This window comes from Anser anser (assembly GCF_964211835.1).
Source record: "Anser anser genome assembly, chromosome: 7".
NCBI classification, from domain to species: Eukaryota; Metazoa; Chordata; class Aves; order Anseriformes; family Anatidae; genus Anser; species Anser anser.
The window spans coordinates 37629222-37652230 of record NC_139727.1 but is presented as its reverse complement, the minus strand read 5'-3'; the positions used below and the strand labels follow the sequence as shown (position 1 = coordinate 37652230).

At 40.3% G+C, this 23009-nt stretch overlaps 2 protein-coding genes across 7 annotated transcripts in view; one reads left to right on the top strand and one right to left on the bottom strand.

Annotated features, from left to right (window-relative positions):
- LOC310902675 (uncharacterized protein) overlaps positions 1-814 on the bottom strand; it is a 36925-nt gene extending 36111 nt beyond the window's left edge. Inside the window, exon 1 of one of the 2 annotated variants that reach the window (XM_083844568.1) lies at positions 688-814. Coding sequence is in view for 1 of the 2 variants with exons in the window: in XM_083844567.1 (XP_083700693.1) it covers positions 688-763 (76 nt within the window). In the remaining variant the exon portion in view is untranslated. The remainder of the gene's footprint in view (positions 1-687) is intronic. The other variant, XM_083844567.1, reaches the window with a different exon arrangement.
- The window catches only part of CHST15 (carbohydrate sulfotransferase 15), a 47170-nt gene that overhangs the window by 460 nt on the left and 23701 nt on the right, over positions 1-23009 (top strand). Inside the window, exons 1-2 of one of the 5 annotated variants that reach the window (XM_083844566.1) lie at positions 91-268; positions 5421-5479. The exons of 1 other annotated variant lie outside the window; for it this stretch is intronic. The gene's annotated coding sequence lies outside the window, so the exon portion shown is untranslated. Of the gene's footprint in view, positions 1-90; positions 862-5420; positions 5490-23009 lie in introns of those variants that run through there. 3 more of the 5 variants (XM_083844563.1, XM_083844562.1, XM_083844564.1) reach the window with 3 other exon arrangements.

Here is a 23009-nt window from a genome sequence, read left to right as displayed (position 1 = left end):
TGTGTACGGGTGTGTGCCGTGTTTCTGGGGGTGTGTGCGCTGGGGCGGGGGGGGGTGCACAGCGGGAGTTCCCCCCCACCCCAGCGGAGCCGAGCACGCCTCCTCCCGGGCTGCGCAGCGCGGCCGGGGAGCGGCGCGGGGCTGCTCCCTCCCTCCCTTCCCCTTCCTCCCCTTCCTCCTCCTCCTCCTCCTCCTTCCCCCCGCAGGGGCGCGGATGGGAGGACGAGCAGAGCGGCGGGCGCGCCTCCCGGCGCGGTGCGGAGCCGAGGTAAGGCTGAGCCAGGCGGAGCCGGCTCTGGGGGGGCTCCCGAGCCGCCCGCTCCCCAAGTTTGGAGGCGGCGGCACTTTGCGGGAAGTTGGGCGGCACCGCGGGGCTTCCACGGGGACACCTCGGGCTGCCCCGCTTTGCTCCGAGGGGAAGGCTGGCGAGCCCCCATCCTCCCGGGTTTTTTTTTTTTGGGGGGGGGACGAGGGGCTGCGCCCCCGGGGCTCGGCCGGTGGGGAGAGGTGTCCCCCCTAAGCGTGTCCCCGCGGTGACAAAGAGAGAGCCGCTCGCTGTCACCCCGCAGGGAGCTGCGCCCTGGAGAGGGAGCAGGCGCCCGGCGAGCGGCTCCCCCGGGCAGCTGCGCCCAATTCCCGCACCGCATCCTCCCTAGAATTAAGCCCCGGAGGGATGTCGCCACTCACCGCTGCTTATTTTTCGGTGAAAAGGGGGTATTTCTTCAACGCGAGCCGTTGGCCGGTAAAAATAGCTTCGTGGCATGCGTTTGCTGAGAATGCAGTCAAGGTTCAGTGGCGGGTTGTTATGGTTAGGCTCTTAAGCAACAGTCCCCTCTCTGAACTTTGGTGGTGTCGTACATGGTGAGTTGGTGGCTTTTTGTTGTTGTTGTTTCTTCCTGTGCTGCTTCATTGTGATACTACAGCCGTACCCTGCGGTGAAGCCTCTTACTTGGTCACAGCCAGGTTTGCAGGTTAGACGGGGATAGATGGCAACATTGCTAGGGTGCTGCATCTCAACACCCACCAAACTTTCCGATATGGAAATGTATTTCTGTCTTATTCCATGGTTTTGGGCCTAAGGACATCTTTATATTGATTTGCTTGCATATGACATAAGAAAGGTTTCGTTTTTTGAATTGCGTTAGCCAGAAAAAAACACCCAGAAAACATTCACATCTGAAGAACAAACATGTGCCTTTTGTGTTTGGTGATCGAGGAAAGAGCAGAGCAGTCAGCTGAGCAGATTACAGGTTAAACCCCAAAGTTTGCTGGAGCTAGTCATGAAGGGTAAATATCTTTAAGGTTTGAATCAAAATTGCATGCGCTCATTTGTGTAAACAAATGCTTTATTGAACAGCATCGTACTTGATACTAACTGGGGACTACTAGGTCTCTGGCAAAAAGGAAGCTTATCTTAATGAGAGGTCACAGCATCTATAGGTTTTATATATATTCTATAGGATTTATACATATAAACTTATTTATGCTATTATATAAAGTGATGTAAGTATTTGATTTATAAAGAAACACACACACACACACATATATATATATACATACTCATAAACAGTAAATAGTAATGGAATAAATATCTTAAGGTTTTCTTTGTCACTGATCAAAATGTTGTCACATATCTCTTGGCCTGAGAGCTTCTCTGCTGCTGGTGCCATTTCACTCTTGGGCATTGAGTCAAAGTATTCATCTGGCTCTTCACATGCCAAAAGGAAGAAAATCAATTTGAATGCAGAAAAGAAGAAACTACTTCTATGAAGATTTAGTAGTGAAACTAATCTTTTTCTTATTTTTTTTCTTTTAAATGGCATTTATATCCTATGTCTGTAAGTGCAGTCAACATGCAGTTCTGAAATCACTAACAAAATAGTTTCATGGTTCAAATTTTGTAACAGGAAGCCTAATCCCAAATTCAGAGTGCTTTATTTGAGGGTTTGGAACAGGAACATGATGAAACAGCGGAGATTTGCATGACAAAACACTTAATTCCACTAATGCAGTGGAAGACAGTAATGGATTTTATCTTCTTTGCTAAACAAAAAGTAGTTATCTGGAAACTACAAATGAGCAGGTTGAAGCAGACTCTCATATTTGGGTTATTTCATGTAGTTGAAGTGGAAGGTTAAGTTATATAATCCACTAGCAGTATTAGTAAGGATGGGATTATAAAGGCATAATCAAAGAGAGGTAAATGAGATACTGCTTATATTTTAACACTATATTAACAGCACAGCCATTGTGGTATTTGTGTCCAGAAGTAGCATAAGTTTGGAGTTGACTTATTTCTTACTTTTTTTTTTTTTAATACAAAATATTGCTATATAGTTACTGTCTAGAATTGATGTATTTGTTAGAAGCAGACTAGTAACTATAAAATTAAAATAGTCTGAAATACACAGCAAATTTTTATGGTGAGAAAAACAATGAAAGTAGTTAGAAATCATAGACCCTCTGGACGAACTAAATACACTTGTGCAAAAATAATCATGAACTGTGATGAACAATTTTAATAATAGAGATTGACAAGTCATTCTTTTGCTATTTATCCTCTGTGCTAAAGTCCTCTGAGTGTGTGCAAGCACCTCATAACAGTCTTGAAACTTGAAGTGTCACCAAGAGTGTTTTTTTCTTTTTGTGGCCTGGTAACATGCAACCCATGGCAGGAGCTCTATGAGAACTGGGACTTCCAGTGGACAGAGATGGTGTTTGTAGCCCAGGTGATTTCAGTGGGCATTGGATGTGTTCTTAAACATGGACTGTGTACTAAAATCTCTTAAGTGTTTATTTATACTTAAGGTCAAGTTGCTAGGTGGTTGACAGCAAACTTCCAAAGTTCACGGGGCTATTGTTAAACATGATGCTACACCTCCCGCCACCCAATAGGGATCTTTTTCTCAAAATTCCTCTGCTGCCTGGCAAGGGGATCCTTCACGTTATTAAATACTTTTCCACTGCTGAGTACTTCCCCACATGCTCAAAGGAGCAAAATTTTAAGAAACTGTAGCTCAGCATTGTGTTACTCTTACATTTGGTGTTCTAAAAGTTGTTCAGATGCTTTCTCTAGAGACAAACAAGCAGCAGGAGGCCGATCTTGCCTAAATTACAACAATTTAGGAAGTTGGAACATCCAGCTGTGCTCTTTCAGTACAGATACATCATTCAGGTGAAGAGAGACATGACTTAAATAGGTACCGATATACTCCCTCTGTCTCCGAAGTTTTAATTACTCTTGCAGTTACTATGTCCTTAAATGCTGTGTATCCTGCCATTAGAAACTGCAAGGAGATGTGCTGTTAAATCATTCAGTGCTGCTCTGGAAACTCAGGTGATGTGAATTGCTCTGTTTCCAACATCCTGGAGAGTTTTTAGGAGCCTCCCCTGGTTTGAGCTGAGCTCCTTAATTGCTTTCTTGAGTCTTCAGCTCCTCCCTTGCCCCACCTATTTTTCTCCTTACCTTGCACAGGGAGGGATAACTGAGTTTCCACCACGCTCCTTGGCTGGACTTATTTTGCTCAGCTGGAAGAACCCAATGTGCGGTGGAAAAACAAGGTAGATTTCCAATAAGAGAGCATTTTTTTTAGTGCTTTTCCCCACAAATTAGTTTTTCTTATTTATTTATGTTTCTAGCTGAAGGCACTGTTTTTCTTACTGAAGAACTGCGGAGCCAGATTTGAGTCTAAATACAGCTATTCACATGAGGGGATGGGATCTGTGAGCTCCTACAAGCTCTTATCTCAGAGCAGCCTGAATTACACTGATCTTTCCACTTTTACTGAAATTTCACTAAAATAGACTGGCTATGTATAACATTGTTGACCCACTCTCTTAAAGATAGGTTGGGCTGTATGTGTATCTAACAGAAAGTGTGTTGTACAGTCGGTCACACTGGCTGTTTGTCTGTACGTCCTTTTCATTTGTGCTTCCCTGTCCGAAGGACGTGATTACAATTCTGCCCCGGTTGCTCGATTTGGTTTTTACATGCGAGGGAGACAGGAAAGCTACCGAGGAGCTGGAGTGCAGCAGACGCGCTGCAAAGGGAGCTCTGTAATCCTTTGATTACACAGCTGTGCCCGACATGCCACTAAACAGCACTTTAGGGGCAAGCAGTTAATGTAGCTTTTCCATGGAATATTTATTAATTTATGTTACACCTGGCTTCCAGCAGCTGTTGGACGTGGCTTGCAAGCACTGGTTTTAAGGATTGTGGAACCCTCCCTAAGAGGATGTAACCAGGTGAAGTGCTTGATGCCTAGCGAGAAGAAACAAAATAAACCCAAGTCCAGTTGGGTAGCGGTGGCTGATGGCAATGATGGGGCAGCTGTGGCTGTGATGAGAGACGAGATGTGATGGTGGATGTGAACAGGAGCCCGTGTCAGGCTCTGGCTGAATGACCTCTCTGTGTCCTCCCATGGCAGAGCACTGAGGTCATGGACTTGCCAACGCCAACCCACTGCCCTGCTGCTTCCCATTCCCAGATCCAGCTTCTCAGTGTTCCCACAGTGGCTTGAACTACCTGAAATGCATGCGCTCCAAGTTTCTGAAGTGGCGAGCCTGCTGGTTTCCTAGTGAGCTTGCCAGAACTCAGGTAGTACCCATTAGCTAACCCAGCTCCAGAGGTGTTTTTGGAGCTCCTGGTGCAGCAGCCCTTCCTCGCTTGGGCTCCAGAAAGTGACTAAGGCCACCACAGTGCTACAGAGCGTGGGAGGAACTTGGCTGCCAAGGTGCCTGCTCCCTTTGTAATAGGTTTCCTTTTAAATGAAGTCACTCATGTGATGAAATGTGGTTTTGGGTAGTAGGGAAATGACAAAGGCCTTGGAATTTCACCCTAAGATGGAAGTGATAGATAGAAAGGCATCCTATCTAATAGGATGGCCACAGTTTCATTAAAAACAAGGCCCTTGCCCTTCCCCAGGCTGAAATTGCTCCACAGAGATTGCTTTTGGCAGGCCTGATCCTAGTGCAGCTTTGGGCTTTCAATCCAACCCCTACAAGCAATCTAAAATGCAGGAGCCAGTGCATGTCCTAGATTACAGACCCCTGAACTGTGCATTTTGAGTGTAATTCCTGCTGTTTTTTTATACAGCAGTAAGTCCATTTTGAGGCTTTACTTGATAGGATTGAAGAATAGGTAGTACTGAATCATGAGATCCCTAAAATTTAGTTATAAATGTTCTTTTTTATACCAAGAACTACTAAATTCACACTTTTTAATTTATAACTTAATGTGCTATTATTTAGACTCATCAAATATGCATGTCACTTTATATATACACTTGTGTTTTATGATGCCAACTTTATATCTAGGGTAGCTGTTCCTTACTGTGAGGTGCACAGTGTACAAAACAGATCTGTACTTAAATAGCAAAATATTAAAACTGACTGCTTTTCATTTGCTTCATGTCTTCCAGGATGGAGAAATGTGCTTCATAAGGAGATATTTTTCCTGTATAAAACATCAGTGTTCAGTGTGGGTGAAGGTACCTTGCTATCTTACCATAAAATTAGAAAAGCTGATGAGATTGAAAAAGACTTCTGCATTATTATTTTTTAGTATGAATGCAAGCAAAGCTTAAATCTGCCTAGTTTAAGTCGGGCATGTCAACTTCTCATGGAATATCAGGAAGTGCTTTCCTTTCATATAATGGCAGTCATAGTTCTACAAATGGCTTTTAACTGGGAAGAACTGTGATATCAAACAAAAAGAGAAAAGAAAAAATGAAAGGTTTCTAGAAGTACGAAGAAAACAGAATAAGACTGCTTTGAAAAATGGCAAACTTCTGTAAGATACATAGAAAAAATGATTTATATGCAATGTGTCTGTATAAGGGATGGAAGAAGCCTGGTAAACTGCAGTGTCAAATGAGTGCTACAAAAGTGAGCAGCCCAATAGATGTGAGTTTGAAACACTGGATGACTTCAGATGAAGATGACAATGTCCTTATGTGCTCTATGTGTCCAGTTAAAATTCAGATCTTGGACCTATATGGAAAAAAGTGCTTAATTAAAGTGCTTTAGATCTGGCATGAAATTAGTTGTGAGATACCAAGAAATGGGAGAGACATTTTGAAAAAAGTAATAGAAATCAGGACCCTGGAAGGTTTTGCACATGATTTGAAGAAAATGTGAGCTCAGTGTAGTGCCTAAGATTGGATATAATGCCCTACGGACACTAGAATTTATTAATAAATTTATTAATCCAAAAAAGGAGGAGGAATATGTTTGGTACAGCCAGGAGGTCTAACTTTAAAAAGCTGGAAATAGGAGAAAATCAAGAAGGATAGTTTAATAGGTTATTTAATAGGTTTATCATGCAGTGAGATGGGTTTGTCTGTGAGCCCAGTTCTTTCTTTGGAAGCTTCATCCCTTGAAAATTCTATATCTAATTTTTATCTAATACTCCTTTCCAAACTCTTGTATTTTGGCTACTTGTTAGATCAGAAATTTGTCTTCTAACTGAACTGTGTAGATATTAAATAGATAATGTTAAGTAGACATTGTTAATATTAAATAAGTTAAATTGAATTCTGAAATGTGTAGGACTTCCCAGGAACATTGAAAACTCAGTAGTTCATAGACCTGTTTCACAGTGTGACGCCAAAGGTTGTGCTCTTCTTCCTTCTGTGATCATGATTAGTGCATCTGTAGGGCTACGGCCATAGAGTTCGTCCTTCTGGCTTGATTGCCAGGGCCTGAGAAAATTGCCTGGATCTATTCTTCTAAAGGATTTTGGATGCTATTTTGTTGAAGTGGAAGAGGGGCAGGTTGCACGTGTACATCAGGTCTGATAGCAGGTCAGCTTCATGAAGGCATATGGGTTCATGCTGTGCGATTGTGCTTCAGGATTCTTCACTTGTTTTGTGGCTCTCTGGATTTCTAACCACGATATCTAGATCATAGTTTTGCATCTATTGCGAGTGCAAAGGTCAGATAAAGTGACTGAATTTTGCTGTGTGAAAGCTCCACTGCGTGAAAGGCTGCCATTAACAGTTACTGCATTAGTTAGTTACTACATTACTGCTAAAATTGTGGTCTCTTCATTTAAAAAGACAAAAACACATTCTTGAACATTTTGGCATTGAGTATTACAGCTTTAGGCTGTGAGCAACTTGTTGGACTCATTCATAAAGTAAATAATTTAGATGAAAAAAATCATAAATTATAGTGCTATAAAAACAGTATCTCAGGTTGAGGATTAACTTGCCTGAGGAACAGATAAGGATAAATCATAATGAAACCAGTATTGCTCTTGACATTCAGTATTAGAATTACTTTGCAAAGCTATTTATGCCAGCTTTAAAACAGTTTCAACAACAAAAGAGATGTGAGAGGTGAACAGAAGGGAACAGTGGAACCTAAGCTCATCGTTCTCATTATAGGAAGGAGGAAGAATTGATTTGTTTAACATCAGGCTATTTAAATACTGAAGCATTTAACTCTTCAGAGTAGGTTTTTAAACACTGCTAAGGAAAGCAGTCAAATTAAAAATACACAACATAGTAAAATGCAACATATATTGGTAACCACAGAAATCCCACGTGGATTTCTCTTCCATTAGGGTAGGTCAGGAGCAGCCCAGCTCTGGGTTTTCACTGATGTAAGGGGGACAAGAATTTGGCACCTCAAACATGTGGGCACAGAAAAAGTTCTCCAGTTGTTTTGGAGAATTTCAGCATTGACTATGTGTGTGTAAGGAGTCATGTCCCAGCTGTGCACTCCTTTCTGCAAGGGAGGGCACCTTGCTGGGAGCCTACATCAGGGAGTGCGTTGGCCAGACAAGCTTTTGCCTTGTGTCCTCACTAGAAGGCAATGCCACCCTCTGCTTCCCCACATCACAGGTGGGAAAACTCCATCTTGTTGGACACATCGTTGTGCTTGCACTGGGACAGACCACACAGCTGAGTTGTCCCATTGGATGAAATCTGTCTCTCTTGCTGATGGCTGGAGCTGATCACTGTTTACATGCTGTACCTGGTCCAGCGGTAGAATCATAGGATCCTAGAACCATTAAGGTTGGAAAAGTCCCCCAAGCTCATCTGGTCCAACCATCCCCCTACTACCAACGTCACCCACTGAACCATGTCCCCAAGCACCTCGTCCAACCTTTCCTTGAACACCCCCAGGGACGGTGACGCCACCACCTCCCTGGGTACCCCGTCCCAATGCCTGACTGCTCTGTCCCCACGTGTCCTCTCCTGCCCCTGCCCAGCAAGTGTCCTGGGGTACATGGGGAGTTTCTTTGTACTCTTCCTGAACCTTGAAGGGATGGATTGGGGGGGTTCTCTGGTGCCTTTAACACTGCCATATCATGACAATGAGGAGCTTTTAGCTTAAGTCTCCACTGCTTTTTTTTTTTTTTTTTTGTAAAGAGGTTTCAGTAACTCTTTGGGTAAAACGCACTTCATAGATGGTTTCAAGTCATCTGATGCTTATTTCTGCATGCAGCTTTAAGAATTTAGTATTCTTGTTGTTTGATATCATGGTTACAATGTTGCAGTAACTCATTTTGGTTTAATACTGCGGAATGCATAAGAAGCTTCTGCTGAGATTTAATAGCTTTGTCTTTTAATGGTACCCATTAAGTGGGTGTAATCTCTCCAGTTGTCTAGGTTTTCATCTCACTGTACTAGTACACTGGATAATAATTGACAAAGGCAGTAAAAAAAAACTACTGTGAAAATACATGTAACAATGTAAATATCAACAAGGTTTTTTGTTGGACTATTATAATTCTAGATATTTTGTCAATATACTTTTCTAAGGCTTTTCACTATTGGAAAATAAAGCGAAACTTTATGACAATATGTAGTAGTGCATTAAAAATATGCGCTTGCTACTAAAACAAGATTCTCCCAAACATAATCACTAAAAATGTTACATTGCAGTATTTTAACTTTCTTTGTGTATCTTTAAAGATAACAAATAATTCTGAAACAACAAATATCATTCAGTTGCATTTAACAACAAATTTCAGGGTTTCAAATTAGGTAGTATAAATGCTGCACTCATTCCAAACAGCAATTCTCAGGATGAACTTCTGGCTTCATTGAAGTCAATGAAAACTCTTCCTGCTGACTTAAGCATGCCAGGATTTAAAAAAAATAAATTGAAAGGGGATTTTAAAAAGTTTTCTTCTTAATGAGTTGCTGGAGTCATTCAGATGTAGCTTTATGTTCTTTAGCTCAGCTGGGAAATTCTGAGGTGAAGATGATGTCTGGTGGGGAAGAGAGCGTATGAAAAGAAAATAACGTTTCCAGTTGAAATAATATAGCAGTGGTTGTGTTATCCCATAGAATCATAGAATATCCTGAGTTGGAAGGGACCCCCAGGGATCACTGAGTCCAAGTCCTGGCTCCACACAGGCCTACCCAAAAATCAGACCAGGTGTCTGAGAGCATTGTCCAAACGCTTCTTGGACTCCAGCAGGCTCGGTGCTGTGACCACTGCCCTGGGCAGCCTGTCCCAGTGCCTGACCGCTTCTGGGTGCAGAACCTTTCCCTAACCCCCAGCCTGAACCGCCCTTGTTGCAGCTTCATGCCAGAGGTCCCCTTTTTGGGGACCCACTTTGGTGCTAAGGAAAGCTGAGCGTGCAGGTGGACGTTCCTGTTGCAGATATTTTGTCCTTTAAAGTGATGGAAACCCCCAAAGCCCAGCTCTTAGAGTATTGCATTGTTGCATTGTGTGGATAAGAGTTATGGCAGGTGATTTTTCTATTTTTATTTTTTTCTTCATCAGGCACAGTATTCAGGAATAGTTTTAGGGACATTTTTAGTGTTGTTCTTCTGGCACCAAGGATTTTTAAGTAGCAATTGAATAGGAGGAAGGAATTAATGTGATTTAGTGTTGTCAAACTGAAAATGAAGTTCCTCCTAAACACATCCTTCGAAGAACACTCAATGGCTCTGGATTTAGCCTGCCATCCGCTTTATTTCCCAGCGATATTTTTGAACTTCCTCTGCTGATAAATATTTAGTCTGTTTATATTTCATCTGATTTTTTGCTAGATAGTGCTTACAGATTCTTTCTGTAAACACTTATTGAAGAAATTGGTATCACAGGCCTTGAAATTGCAGTGATGGCAATTTTGTAATTTTAACTGTAGCTGACCATATATTTGTTAATTATCCAGGAGAGGCTTATTGCTTTATAAAAGGGAACTTTATTTCTGGCTGCAGAAGCTAGAAAGGTAGCTGTAATTGCTTTGCCTGGAGTGCAGGTTTAGTTGCAGAGGACTTGGATTAGATGTGACCATCACTGAGGATCAAGAAGGGATGAAAAGAGGAAACACTTTCGTGTTTGTTAAAGTTTTAGTCACCAGGATGTTGTTAAACTCAGAATAAAAATCAGTGTTTTTTTTTTTTTTTAAAAGTTAAAATCTAATGAAAAACAATTTGGAGAAAGCCAAACCTATGTTAATTTATTTGAGCCCTTGAAGGATTTCCTTCTCAAAATTTTGTGCAGTCTCTCCTTACAGCATGGCTCTGCAATTTTAACTGGGGTTGCCTGGCTATATCTTAGTGCTGTTTTGCTATGCCTTGCTAATTCCTTTTTGGAGTAATGTTTTTTCCTGATGTGAATATGACAACCCCGCTTTAATTAGCTAACAGCAGTTGCCAGGGATCACAGTGCCTGAGAGTCTCAGAAGTGTCTGTGTCAAAATAAATAAATAAAACATCTAAAAAGCTTTACAGCTTTACTAAGAAGCAATAAACTTAATTGAAATGGTTAACAGCATTGAAATGACTTGCCTACTTATATTACAGCATGTAGCCACCAGATGTCACTTACTTTGTGCACTGTGCTGGGAGAAATATGCCCTTGTGTATAAAAGTTTTTTTTTTCTTTTAAAAAAAAAGGCAACTTGCTCTGAATGGGTTTGTTTCTGTTTGTATTCCTAATTGGCAAGTTCCTTCCTTTATAAATATTTTCATCTTAAAATAGATTGTATAAACTTGTTTCTCACAGACAAGACAGACTTGCATTCTATATGAGCCTTAAATGTCAGCAGTGACATTTTGAGATTCAGTCTTTAAAAATATAATTAATAGTCTTACTAAATTTTCAGAAGGACGAATGTACATTTCTGTACAAAGGACAGTCTTTTTATTATGAACTGTACGATCATTAAAGATACTTTAACCTGTGATTTACATATACATTCATCTCCAGCCAAGTTAAAAGCAGTGAGATGAGTCAAAAACTCATGCAGGACTGAAATCATGGTGGAAGGATGTTCAGACAGAAGGACCGCTTCTAAAAGTAGAAAACAGCATCCACTCACAAAACTCCACAATTAATCGTCAGGTTTTAAAGTCTTCAAAGCAATGTGTAAATATGGATAGATACATGGGGATATCTCTCTGAACTGGAAAAGGAACACTTGGTGCCCAGTGTAAAACTCTTTCTCCAAAACCCAATGAGCACAAGCTGTCTTGATGAGCAAAACGTAATGGCTAATTGCTCAGCAGTGAGAGCAAGCAAAGAGCTCATGATCAGGGTTGTGGTGTTTAGCAGTGTTTCTTCTCTCCTTCACCAGAGATGCTCAATTGACTGATGCACACTTCTTGGTCTGTATGCAAAAGCAAAGCCGTTTAAAAAATAGAAACTGAATTTTCTGTACTCGAGATAGAAAGACTGAGTTGTGCTGGTGTCGTAGTATCTCTGTGGGTCTTATGCAGATTGGAGGGCATAAATCCATATCTCGGAGTGAACGATGTGGTGGTTGTTCTCCCAAGTCTTTTTAGTTTGGGTCCTCAGGAACAGCAGTTTTGAAAGACTACTTACCTTCATTTTTCATCTGTGGTGAAAAATGTGCTGTAGCATGGCATTCAGTAAATGGAGGCAGAGTATAGGACACTGTTTTTACTTCCCTTTTCTGTGCTTGAGCAAAACCAGAGGCAAAGCGTTGTTTAACTGCTAGAAATGGTGCTGACTAATAAACGGAGCAAATTGGTGTTTTAGCAGTTAATACGAAACCAATCATATGAATGAGGGTCTTAACTGAGCATTGTTTATGAGCCTGAGAGTTTCACTTCCTCACTCCAGGTCTCGCAGCAGCGCTTCCGAAAATGCCACCTGGGGCTGCTGCTGTGGCAGGGGCTGGCTCAGCCCTGGAGAGGACCCCATTGCACAACCTGTCCGTCATCTTCCAGAAATGAGCTGCTCCACCCTGCGAGCTCGTGGAGAGGCTGACATTTGTCTGGTTTAATGCAGTTACTGGGGAGAATTGAGATTCAGTGCTGCCTGTCTTCGGTTGTTTCTCTAGAGATTGGATTGCCAGTGGCATTGCATCCTGTGCAACACATATCTGAATTTTGGCCAAAGTCCATCAATCCCCATCTCATGGAATTCGAGGTGGTGAGTTAGACCTGGGTTGTTCTTGGTCTTCTACCATTTTATGCCATGGTATCACAGGTAACACACATCAGTATGCACATTGCTTTGTCAGTCACAGACTGCAAAGCACGCTGACATCTGCCACTGGGAGTTACTCCAAGAAAGGGAATGGTGTCCGTGCCCTGAGGGGCTGATCCCCATGGACCTTTAGAAAGCTCCAAGAACCTTTGAACGCACTGCAGCATCCTCCCAAGTCTGCTGCATCTACATGGTATTTGCAACAGAGACTAATGCCTTTGCTCATTTAATATTTTTATTTTTTTCAGGTTGGACAGAAACTTCTATGTAAAAGATTAATAAAATAATTCATGTGTCTTATTTAAATGTTCATGTTTGGACAATAACTTATTGTCTGTTCTACGTCAGTCTTGCTGGCCTAGCTTAGCCCTGAGCAAGCATTCTTTATAAGAAAAAGGTAAGGATAACTTCAAAGCCCAGTTTCCACATGTAAAGGAAGAAAAAACCACAATTGTATGGCTTTATTCAGATTTGCTTTTATTACTGAAGTCTAATCTCAATAATGAGCCATGCAATAAGGAAATTAAAATATATTATCACTATATAATTTATTTTTTTCACTTAGTGAGAAGAACTGTGAAATTGTCTGGGTTTATAGATCAGTTAGAACCTGTGAGGGCACTTACTTGATTATAAACATTTTGGATACTGAAGGCATTTTTCAGGATTTAAACAAGTGAGAAACTTATAAATTGTATTGAACAGAGTAGTGAGGCTGTCATTTCTCCTATAATCCTAGGATGGCTGGTTTTCTAGCTTGCCTAATTTCTACATACGCTGGTGAAGAAAGTGTTGTAAAAGCAGCAGGTGAGTGACTTAGAGTGGTTTACACCGTAGGCTTCATTTTTCCCTTCTAGAAAGACTTTGTCCATTAGAGCCACCACTAATGATGGTACCAAAAAGTGGAGGGTTCATGGGGAGAGCACCAAAGCAATTAACGATTAAAAATAATAATCAATCAGTCAATTCGGCTGACCACCTCACAACCTGGATTCACAGAGACCCGCATGTGTGGATTACAAGGCTGCTGGCTGTCCCGGTGTTGGAGGTGTCTGCTGGAGCCAGGCGCAGAGGGCAGCAGGAGTGGCTTTGCTCTTCGGTCCCCTCTGCTACAGAGGCAGTGCCATGGGGCTGCGGTGTCTGAGACTGTTCCTGCCAGCTGCTGAGTCATGATCCTGAGGCTGTGATGAAAGATGTGGCATTTAGTGGCACTTGATTACGTGTTGCTGGCTTTGGATGTGGGCGTGGAGTGATCTTTGCAGAAGACAATGATTGATATGGCCTTCTGCAGCACACGCTGTGTTTTGTTAACAGCATTCTTGAGGGTGGAAAGCATTAAAGGAAACTGAGCAGAGACTGAATTGTACAATGCTGTATTTTTGAAACCATAAAACTCTTTTGATACCCTTAAAAAAAAAAGTAGGCATAACTCAATAGCATTATTTATACAGCAGGTCAGTGTGGAGCCCATTTCTCTGGACTTGAGGCATTGAAACAAGTGCCATCTCTGGAGCTGCAGTTTGATCCATCAGCTGCACCTCATGCTCCCGCTGACAAGTGCACCATAACTGAAGTGTATTTCTACACCGTAATCTGCACAACACTTATGTATTCTATTTATCCTTGTTTTGTAGTAATTGGGTGTCACTTTCGAGAAATGAACTCTGCTTTCATAGAATTCTTGTGTTGTCACTTACTGACAGCGTTTTATTTTTTTCATGGTGATATTATTTATATAATGTAGTAGTGCTTAGAAACCATAAATGGGCTTGGAAGCCATCTCTTCTAGTCCTAAGACACCCTAATAAGCTCTTATTTTGGTGTAGTCTCTGCAGCAGACATATATTAAGGAATTCATTGTTTACTTCACATTACAATATCTGCTCCAAATGCATCTGTATGCTCTTGATGCCATTTGAGTCTCCTGGGTGTCTGAAGGCCTTGAATGCATTAACAGCCTGAATCAAGTTATTGCATTAAGCTCATGAAATTAAAGAACCATATCCTTGACTCTAGGTAGAGTAAACACTAGTGTAAAAAGAGAAACCTAACAGATGGAAATGCATTCCAATACATGGGAGGTATTTTTTGCTGGAGATGGTTTTAATTAGATATGTTAATTTGGCTAAGGTTGGGGTTTATAGTTCCTCACAAAGCATTTAGTGGTGTGTATTCTGGAGGTTCTTCTAGTTCTTTATGGAGTTTTATAATGTCAATACCCTATCTTTTTTTTTCTGTCATTAGAAACTAAGTTTTTTGGGTTCTCATTAACAGACATGAATCTTTTTGAAAAGCTGAATGCCAACTGTAGTTGTTTGAATTTGTGTTGCTTTAGATTTATCTTTGAATTGCTTCAGTAAATGATTCATTTCAAGAAGTGGAACCAGCATTCCAGAACTTCTGTGGGTCTGATTTCAGCGGGGATCTCCTAAAGAGACTCTTGTCGTCTTCTGTTTTGAGATAATGTTGCAGAAAAGGCGGGGGAGAGGTGGGGAGAGTATATGCCAGGTTCTTCTTGGCACATTCGTCATTATGCAGAGTTCCTCTCCTCAGTTTCTTTCTGTTGAAAATCATTAAAGAAAGTTCTCAGATTTGTATCTTGTTTGTTTACGATCTCCAGTCTGGCTAAGTGCAACATAAAGAATGCAAAGATGCCTATGATTGTGTTATTTCCAAGAGGAAAGCAAGTACCCTGAAACCAAACACAGGCAAAATTTGTAGGAATACATGGCCACGTCCAGGGAGCCAGTGACCTAGGGGATGAAGAACAGGCTTCTATTAGCCTGGATTATGTATATCTGGATACTACAGCATTTATTTACTGGGAATTGGTCAGTCCCATACACAGCATGACCTTATCTTCACTGTTTCTGTTACAAACTAGGGTTTTTGTGCAGTTACTAGGCTAGAGTTTACTGGGTTATGAAAACTGCATCAAGAGTTGGGATTTTTTTGGGACGATGGTGAAAGAATGAAACGTTTTCCTTCTTTTAAAAGTGGAAATCAGCAAATGAAGATATTTGAATTTCTTCTTAAGTTTATGGTTTAAGTAATAATCTGAAGATATGAGAGGATGATAACACGTGTTTAAGCCATTATCAAATGGCATTAGGTTTCACATCAAGCATGTGCTATGCCTACAAAGATAAGTGTTACTATCAGCAGAAAACAGAGTGTAGTGGTGCAGTAATGTCTTCAGAAAGACAGTATCTTGTAAGCTGGTTAGTAAAAAAAATTTGTTTCACTTTTGTGTAGTTAAAGAGCATGTGATATGGGTGAAGCAGTACAGGCTAAGCCCTTGAAATGCTTATGAATAGCATTAGAAGACTTTAGAAGTGAGTATTGCTTGAGTAAATAATAAATAAAAGTAAATAAATTATAAGGTGTTTATTCTTACATAAGATGCAGTAAGTTATTGCTTAATTAGCTGTAGCCAGAAGTTACCTGTAGGAATGTTATCTAGTGATACCATGTTATGCTTAGAGTTTATTTAATTAGCAATTACTTGAGAATATTTAGGCTTAGTGGGGTTCTGCTCTCGGACTGTGAGCTCTGAATTGACTTCACTTTGGAAAAAGTGTGTACCTTCTTGGTACTTTAATAGGCTGAGATTTATCTGCTGTGTTGTCACTTAAAGAATGCAAGTTGTTGAACATTTATAAAAGTTATTGCTATGCTTTTTTTTTGTACTGAAACAAAGTCGCAGTTGTGACTTGGTTTCAATGAATAATATTTGTTGACTAATTTTTGTTTGAATTTACAAGACACTTTAATGACAAACTCCAATACTCAGTTTGTCTCTTCAGGATGCAGCTGTGTATGTTTCCTTTCACCCACTCAGTTCTAGATGAAAGATGAAATGCCCTATTCATGAAAAAGTACTTACACAGTAGTTATGTACAGATGAGATATGTTTTTCCATCCATTTTAATGTATGTCTCATGGAGAAGGTACCATATATGAGTCATAATGGTAAATTTCAGATGACAGGGTTAAGATAACAAAGCTTACAGAGAAAATTTAGTTTGGAGGTGGAGGAAAATCCCTTTCCAGTCATTAAAAATCAGAGGAAAGGCTGCTAGCATATACCCTAAAATTGTCAAAACAACACTGTTTAAAGCAATATTAAGTTTCACATCAACAAATTCCCTTTAGAAAGACTGCTTATTTATTGAAGTGTGAGGTGTGAACAAATGAATTCTAGTGGATGCCATTTTGTTGTGTCATTGCAAACAAAAATATTTTACCAAACCATAAGATAAACAGGCACTGGAGGCATTATGTTATGCATATTCCATTTATTCCATATAATAATATTCATCCCTCAAAAGCATCCTTAAATTAGCAGCTGATCTCTCACAACCCATGAGATTTAGCAATTCATATTGTATACCATTTGCAAAGTGGCAGAAAGTATTAGATTTCAGATGGTGGGAAGAATATGTTTCTCACTTTAAATCAACTTGAGGTAGCAGCTGCTAAAATTAAGTAAAATCAAACGTGTAAAAAGAACAAGACGGTAATCAGAGTAACATAGCTGTGAATGCCCACTATTTTGCAGCATGTCGAGGCTGAAAATGCTTGGCAAGACTGTTGGAAATACTCTCAGAACATTTTTCTCCCATGTGTTGGTCCTGGCCCAGTAATCAATACAAGAGACAAAGACCCATGCTGAAAATAACTCTTCATCACTGAAAGATCTCTTCCTGCAGAGTCAGCTGTGCTACATTCACCCTGCATCTCTTTCTTTAATAAGAGCTAGCTGGCGCTCTGAATAGGAAGATATATTTGTCTTCAACATGGTGAAGCTTTGGTGTTCATCTCACCTTAGAGGTGTGCAGATGTCTAAGTCTGAAGCAAGTCACTCAAAGCTCGCGTTGCAGCCAAGTAAACATATAGGATCTCCAAGGACATGGGTCATATTTAGACTGCTTCCTCTGGATGATTTCTCTCCAGTGTCCAATGTGATCATATTGTGTGTAGATCTCTGGCATGTACTTTTCTTCTGATTAATTTCATCTCTTCTGACTTGAGCTTTTCTGAAGCAGATCCTTATGCGCGAGTTTCAGCCGAAGGGCAACATTGTTTTTTGAGGAAAACGGAACTGGGGAATTGTCAAATGGATACTCATTAATAATCTTCCACCCAATATAAATTTATAAAACTGCTAGATTAAGTTTAGGTTGATTAAACACACCTAGGAAGGTGAATTCTCCAAGAACCTGCACTTCAAAGATCTTATTTTTACAAGAGCTCTGAGAACATACATTTTACTTGCTTCACTGCATTAATTGTACTCTTGTTTATAAGCACAGTCTGGTAAATGGCATGAGACTTGTACTGTAATCTATATTTATATTTTTATATCTCTGCTCTTATATTTAACTTGCTAAACCCTGAAAAGAATTGTCAGTGTTTAGTTGACATAGGTACACAATTACACTGTGATCTGAGGACAAGAATAGGCCTACCAATCAGCTCCTAATAAAATAATAGAAATCAAAGGGGAAATCACATTTTCTTGTCTCAGGAATGACAATGTTTGGTAAATGTCTTCTCTTTCCAGGTTATTTTTGTAGCCGTTTCTGTGTATTGCTGTTTTAGGATCAGTACTTGACCAAGGTACAAGTGTGTGAACACACACAGGAGAGCTGTGCTGTCTGCTCAGGCTCTTGCTGCATGCTGTCTGACTGCCTTGAGAGCTGGACAACCTTGCAGTCTGCTTCTCTTAATGCAAGAAAGTGCTCGAGCCAAGCTCAGCTTGCTGAACTTCCCCCCCCCGCCTCCACTGTTAATGGCGTGGTAGCACTCACTACTGCCGTATCTGCTAGTACTGTACTTGCTGCATCAGGACTGTTTGGTGTCCTGATGTGAGCTTGGAGAGGACCCGTGGTCTCTAAATCCCTTTGATTTCCATGGCTGGGCAGGCTGCTTTGCTGCAGAGCTGGGCAGCTTGAGCACACAGAGGATTTCTCTGTGTTCAGATAAGGTGATGGAGACAAGCGTGTTGTCCTCACCAAACCCAGTTTTACATGAAGGGAAAAGCTGTATCTCCACTGAGCAAGTTGCTCCAGAAGAGCTATTTGAGTAAATTACGGCAGTGTCAGCCCAGAGACTCAACCAAGGAAGCGGGCTTGGAAGGCTGAAACTAAAGTGGGATGGGCAGCTGTCAGAAAGAAGTGCATAGTGAAAAATAGCCTGCCTTTGGTAAGTGAACTCTGTCAATACTGGAGCAATTCTTTGCCTCCAGAGTTTTCTACAGATAAGTACTTATTTGTTTTTTGATTACAGCCTGCCTGCGGGGCATGTGGGAGCTGTTTTCCCACCTGCCAATCCCTCAACCCCCTGCATTTTGTTGTTTTAAAAAAACTACCTGGAGTGGAAGAGCTCCATCACAGATTCACCCTTCGTGTTATGTGTTTCCCTGTTGTATTAGTTCTTTTAATGGGAATGTTACCAATTTACAGAGTGATAGTGTGGTCTATTGCTTGAAAGTGCATATAAGCAAGAATTTTCATTATTGTAAAGTATTGTGATATCCTGTGTTGAAAACGAAACTTCAACATATGTTTGAACCTATTAAATACCTAATAAAATAATTTGTGCAAGGCCAGACTAATTGCTTCCACTGTACCTGATGCTGTATTTCAGGTGGTCCCTTCCTTTACCTTTACCAGGAGCTCTTTGTTTCTTTTGCTTCATAACAAAGAGAAAATAAATATAGCAAATTCAACCTGAAGAATTCTCAGTGACATTAAATCACCGAACGAGTGATTTAACCTCCTATGTCTGTTTTGATCACATTGTTGACGCTGGGTGTCTTTCTGGAGATTTAAGAGTGTGCTTTTTTTTTTTTATCGGGGATAAAAGTTAACTGCCATTAACATCAATATTTTATATCTGTTCTGGCTCTTAGTGATTCAGTTGTTTTCAGTGAGGGCCTGACTGTTTTGATAGCCATTAAATAGATGTGATTTCTGCTTGCATTCTGAATACCACAACTTTCAAATCTGGTTCCAGATTTGTGGGGAAGGAATCTGTGAGCCACACAGAGTGGACACATCAATTTATCTCTGTTTTTGTGGGATGACCTCAGTGACTGTGTAGGATACAGTGGGAGATTGCTCATGGTAACTATGTGAGTAATAATAATTACAATAATAAAATAAAGATACTGAACTTTGACCCTGCATAATGCTTTTTGAATCTGGCTTAAAATGGCTTTTCTGTGAGAAGACAGGCACTAGTATAATTTAGGTAAAGGTGAAGTTTTTCTACAGTATGTTTTTTTTTTTAATGTTCGGTATAAATCTGTCAGTATTTCTCTAGCAAGCCGCTATGTGAGATGAATAGAAACTAAGTGAAGCAAAAAGATGAATTACTGGAGATGTTGCACACAGTAATCAACAAGCTTTGATCAAGAGTTGAGAAGCTAGTTGAGTACTAGCAAAATTCTGCTCTGAGTTACCCTTATCAATACATGAGAACAATGTTTTGTTCTGTGGTTGGAGAGGAGGAATGCCTTAAAAATATCGGTGTGAGCTCCATCCTGATGCAAGGTGAAGGATTCACCATGCCTGGGATGCCTGATGTCACAGGTCAGGTGGCTGGCAGTGGTGGTTTTTCTTTCAGGGCTTTTGGAACTGCTTTTCTGGAGAAGTCAATGCAGTAATGATGCTCCAGGTCCCTAAGCTTCACTTCTGCTCTCATCTTTGACATAAATCTTGCACTGGAATTGCTTTGGAAAATGACTGTGTGTGGATCTGAGGCAGGTATCACCATGGAGGAATTACTGGCTAGACCTCATCCCCTATGCTAAATGCAGAACTACCAGCCCATTGCCTTCTAAACCTTTATGCTAGTTTAGATCTAACAGGGTCACCATGTTATGCTTTGGTATTTATCAGTAAGATGGAGGCTGGCTCTCTTTCGTTCTGTTTTATTTTCCTGTCTGGACATTTTATTCTGCTTTTAACATGGAGAAATGATGGGTCTGATTCTAGACCAATTTAAGTCAGGTGAAATGCAAAGATAAAACCAACTCAGAAGTGATTAAATTTATTTATTTATTTATTTTTCCCACTGAAAAATAACTTAATCTAAAAATGGACAATATCAGGCTTAATTAGCATTTTCACATTTTCAAGGTAAAACAAACAATAACACATCAGAACATGCTGACACAGAAGCAAGAAGCTATGCCTAGATCATTTCTGGGAACACACATGGACTTCAGACATAACAGGCTCCTGGGCAAGGCATTGCCCTGCTGCAGCTGGTCTAGGACAGTCTGCTGCTCCCTTCCCACCTCCCCTCCTTTTTCCTTGCTTCTGATAATCTGTTTATTCAGGCAGTGTTCATGCCCTAATTAAGTGGTGATTCAAGCTCAGTAACTATTTCCTGAGCTCTGCAGGACAAATAAGAAGAGTAGGTCCTTATTTGATTGAAAATACTGTTGTTAATCTGATGTTAGGGGAGTTTGCTGATTTTTGCAAATAGAGGCTATCATTTGTCCCACTTTTGCATTTTCTCTGGAAGTATATTGATGAGTAAGGAGTAGAGTGTGTTTGTATTAGATCTTGAGAAAGAAACCAGCTGTGTTAGGGCATGAGCCACAGTTAGTATTTGGGCAAGACTGGTGATTCAGTGGTGATTCAGGAGGTTTGCTTTGGCTTTAAAAGGCTTCAGAACCGGGTTCTTTAAAGAATATTGTACGCTTGAAAAGTGTTCAGCTGTTGTTCAACAGGTTGAATGTATGACCACGGGTTATGACCACATATTCTAGATTTTAAAAATGAAACTGTTTCTCAAGTGATTGCCTTACAAATGTTTGTGGTGGCTTAATATCACTTCTTGGGAGTTGCACTTATTTTCTTTTTTTTTTTTAATTAGCATTTTTAAGCAAGTAGAAGAGCTATACTTCAGTCTGTGAGAGGTTGCTGAGCTTTGTAATGAGTCCTGTGGCTTTTCTAAACCATTGCAATAGCATTTTTATTTTATTTATTTTCACTTATTTATTTATCTTGCAAGGAGGTTGCAGAGAGCAATGAATCACGATTCTCATTTTTTTTGGCAGCTCTTTGATTTCTTTGAGGTAAGTAGATGTGAATTCAGGCAAAGTTTATTTCCTAAAGTGCTAACTTGAGCGGCCAAATGAGTACAATAAGCAGGATAGAGCAAATATACAATTATTCCTTTCTTTTGCTGAGCAGTTTTTTTTATGTCCAGTTTTTATGGTTTCTACTGTTTTGTTTATTGAACCAGTACTGCCTACTCACTAACAGGATGAACTTCCTCACGTTGCTTGAACAAATACCTTGGCTTGCTCTGAAAACACCATGTTCGAGAGCAAAACCTCTGTGCAGCCTGCAATCTTGCTCAGTCCTTATCCTTTCCAGTAAGGATAGAACAAGGAAGCAACAGAGCAAGAATATGAACTTCTCTTGTGTTTCTGTGTATTAATAGTTCTAGGTTTTGGCTTTTATTGAGAACTATGAAGATTTCTTGTGGAAAAAAATGCCCTTCTTTCTCAGGTGTAATAAACACATCAGCAGACAAAACCTTAATGTGATGCCAGACATGGGTGGCAACAGGAAAATAGAAGAAAAAATAAAAAGTAATTTTGTGAGACTGGAGAGCCTGTCTGTGGGAACTATATCTGAGAGATGTGCTTTGGCTGGGCTTCACCACTTCTACCCTGAGAGTCTGTGGATTATTTTGCAACTTGTCTGAGACATCCACATTTTCAGGCTGTGACCTTCCCAACAGGACAACCTTCCTGGGTCAGATCTTCAAATGGCACATACAGCTCTGTCCCTGTCTCCTGTCTCTGGTCATGACCAGTAAAAAGTGCCCAGTGAAAGAGTGTAAAGCAGGTATTTATAGATTTCTCCCAGCCCCATATTTCTGTCTTGTGGTAATTGGCAAAAGCAACCACTGATAGACATTAGACAATTAATGGAGAATAAATCTTTTAAATGCATTCAAACTTTTGGCCCTGATGAGTTCCACATTTTAATTATATTGTGTGAAGAGAGGAAACAAAGTGATGTAGCTCCACTGACATCAAACAGAGAAACACTGTTATACATCAAGCTGGGAAGCGTGTTACTGGTCTACTTGAAGTGTGTTTATAATAGGTTCACAGCATGCCACTCTTTCATGTGGTAGCAGGAAAAGCTGAGCATGTCTAAAAGTAACAAGGCTAGTATAAAATTTAGACTTAAGTGTACTAGCAAAAGTTCACTTTGTCTTCATTTTAAAGAATTATGAAAAAAGGAAAGCACATTAAAAATTGAAGCTTGTGACCTGAAAAATAGAAGTCATATGCTGAGACGTCCAGAAGATGTGTGTGCATCTGTAAAATCTATTCCATCTGGTTTATCTTATTCATTGAGGAGGAGAATTTTAGTTATACGACTGAGCATATGAAAGTAATTTATTTTCATAGTCATTTTGATTACAGTATTCCCTTACAGTTCTTTAAGAGAACTGAGAGGGATTATATTAAATCTTTATTTAAAAGAAATAAAACAAATTTTGAATTATGTAGGTATGTATGAAAATATGTGAGCAATGAAAAATCT